At 57.3% G+C, this 1151-nt stretch overlaps 1 protein-coding gene across 1 annotated transcript in view; it reads left to right on the plus strand.

The window, feature by feature from the left end:
* The window catches only part of Tco025E_07124 (uncharacterized protein), a gene marked incomplete at both ends in the record, with an annotated part of 1305 nt that extends 253 nt beyond the window's left edge, over window positions 1-1052 (plus strand). Inside the window, one exon of the mRNA XM_029373991.1 lies at window positions 1-1052. This exon is cut by the window's left edge and continues 253 nt beyond it. Within this exon, the coding sequence (XP_029225886.1) occupies window positions 1-1052 (1052 nt within the window).
* Between the last annotated feature and the right edge of the window lie 99 nt (window positions 1053-1151).

The following is a 1151-nucleotide window of genomic DNA, read 5'->3' on the forward strand; positions in this document are numbered from 1 at the left end:
CGTTTCTTTTTCTTCATTGCTGTGGGGTCAGTTTCAGCCCCTGGGGGACATCGACGGTGCCTGTGCTGAAGACGTCGATTGTGTTTTCCCCCTTTTCCTTCTTTTTCTTTTGCGTCGTGTGGGTTTCTGTGCGTATGCGTGTGCGTGTGTTTTGGGACCCGCATGCGGCTTCTTTGCCGTGGCGCACGCTTCTGCTTCTGCTTTTTCTTTTTGTTGCTATCTTCTGCTTCCGCTTGGCAACACAGCCACACAGCAAGCGAAATCAGGACCTTCGACGGATGGCGGGCACGAGGACGGCGCTGCGCCGTGTGCTACTGGGCTTGGTGGCCCTCTCGTTGTGCCTCAGTGAGGGCGTGCGCGGGGAGGGTTCGCCAGAAGGTGCCGTATTTAAGGGAATCGGGAACACTACGGCTGCTGATGTGGTGGGCCCGCTTAAATTGCCAGATGTGCTGCACTTTCAGTGCCCAGACGGCAGCGGCACTACCTTGAAAGTGCGTCAGGGCTGCAGTGGTAATTGGCGGGAGTGCAACAAGGATAATGCAACGGAAAAGGCGCAGTGTGAATCGTTCGAGGAGATTTGTAAACTCCAGAAAGCAGCGGGTGAGGACGAGGACGAAGATGAAGACGTTGATGGGTCTGATCTTTGTGACGAGAAAGGGTTTGAGGCCTTCCTTGCTAAGCTCTCCGAGGAACCGGCGCCATCGGGAAGGGCTGGTGCACATCCCGCAGGGCGGTCCGCTGCTGCCTCTGGTGCACGCAGTGGGCAGGGCCCTGTGACACAGACTTCTGACTCCTCTTCTTCTTCGCCACATCCTGCAACTCCGTCCCCTCCAGCAACTGAGGCACAGTCTTCGCCTGTGAGTGCACAATCGCAGGGAGGCGAAAACGACGGCACGCGGACCCCTGCTCCAGCAGGCAAGAAAGCTACAGTTGCTGTGCCTGGCGCGGCCAAACACGTCCGTGAGGCTGACGGCAGCTTCGGTGGGCCTGCCGGGGTGCGTCTGCTGCTCCTGCTGCCGCTGGCGGTGTTGGCCTGTGTTGCGGTTCACTGAGCGTTGGGGAAGGCGGAAGTGCGTTTTTCTCTTCTAACTTGCGCAGTTCCCTCTGGGCTCCTTTTTAATGGTTTTTCTTTTTCTTTTTCTTTTGCGTTT

The sequence above is a fragment of the Trypanosoma conorhini genome, assembly GCF_003719485.1.
Source record: "Trypanosoma conorhini strain 025E chromosome Unknown Tco_14.4_contig_00526, whole genome shotgun sequence".
Classification (NCBI taxonomy): domain Eukaryota; phylum Euglenozoa; class Kinetoplastea; order Trypanosomatida; family Trypanosomatidae; genus Trypanosoma; species Trypanosoma conorhini.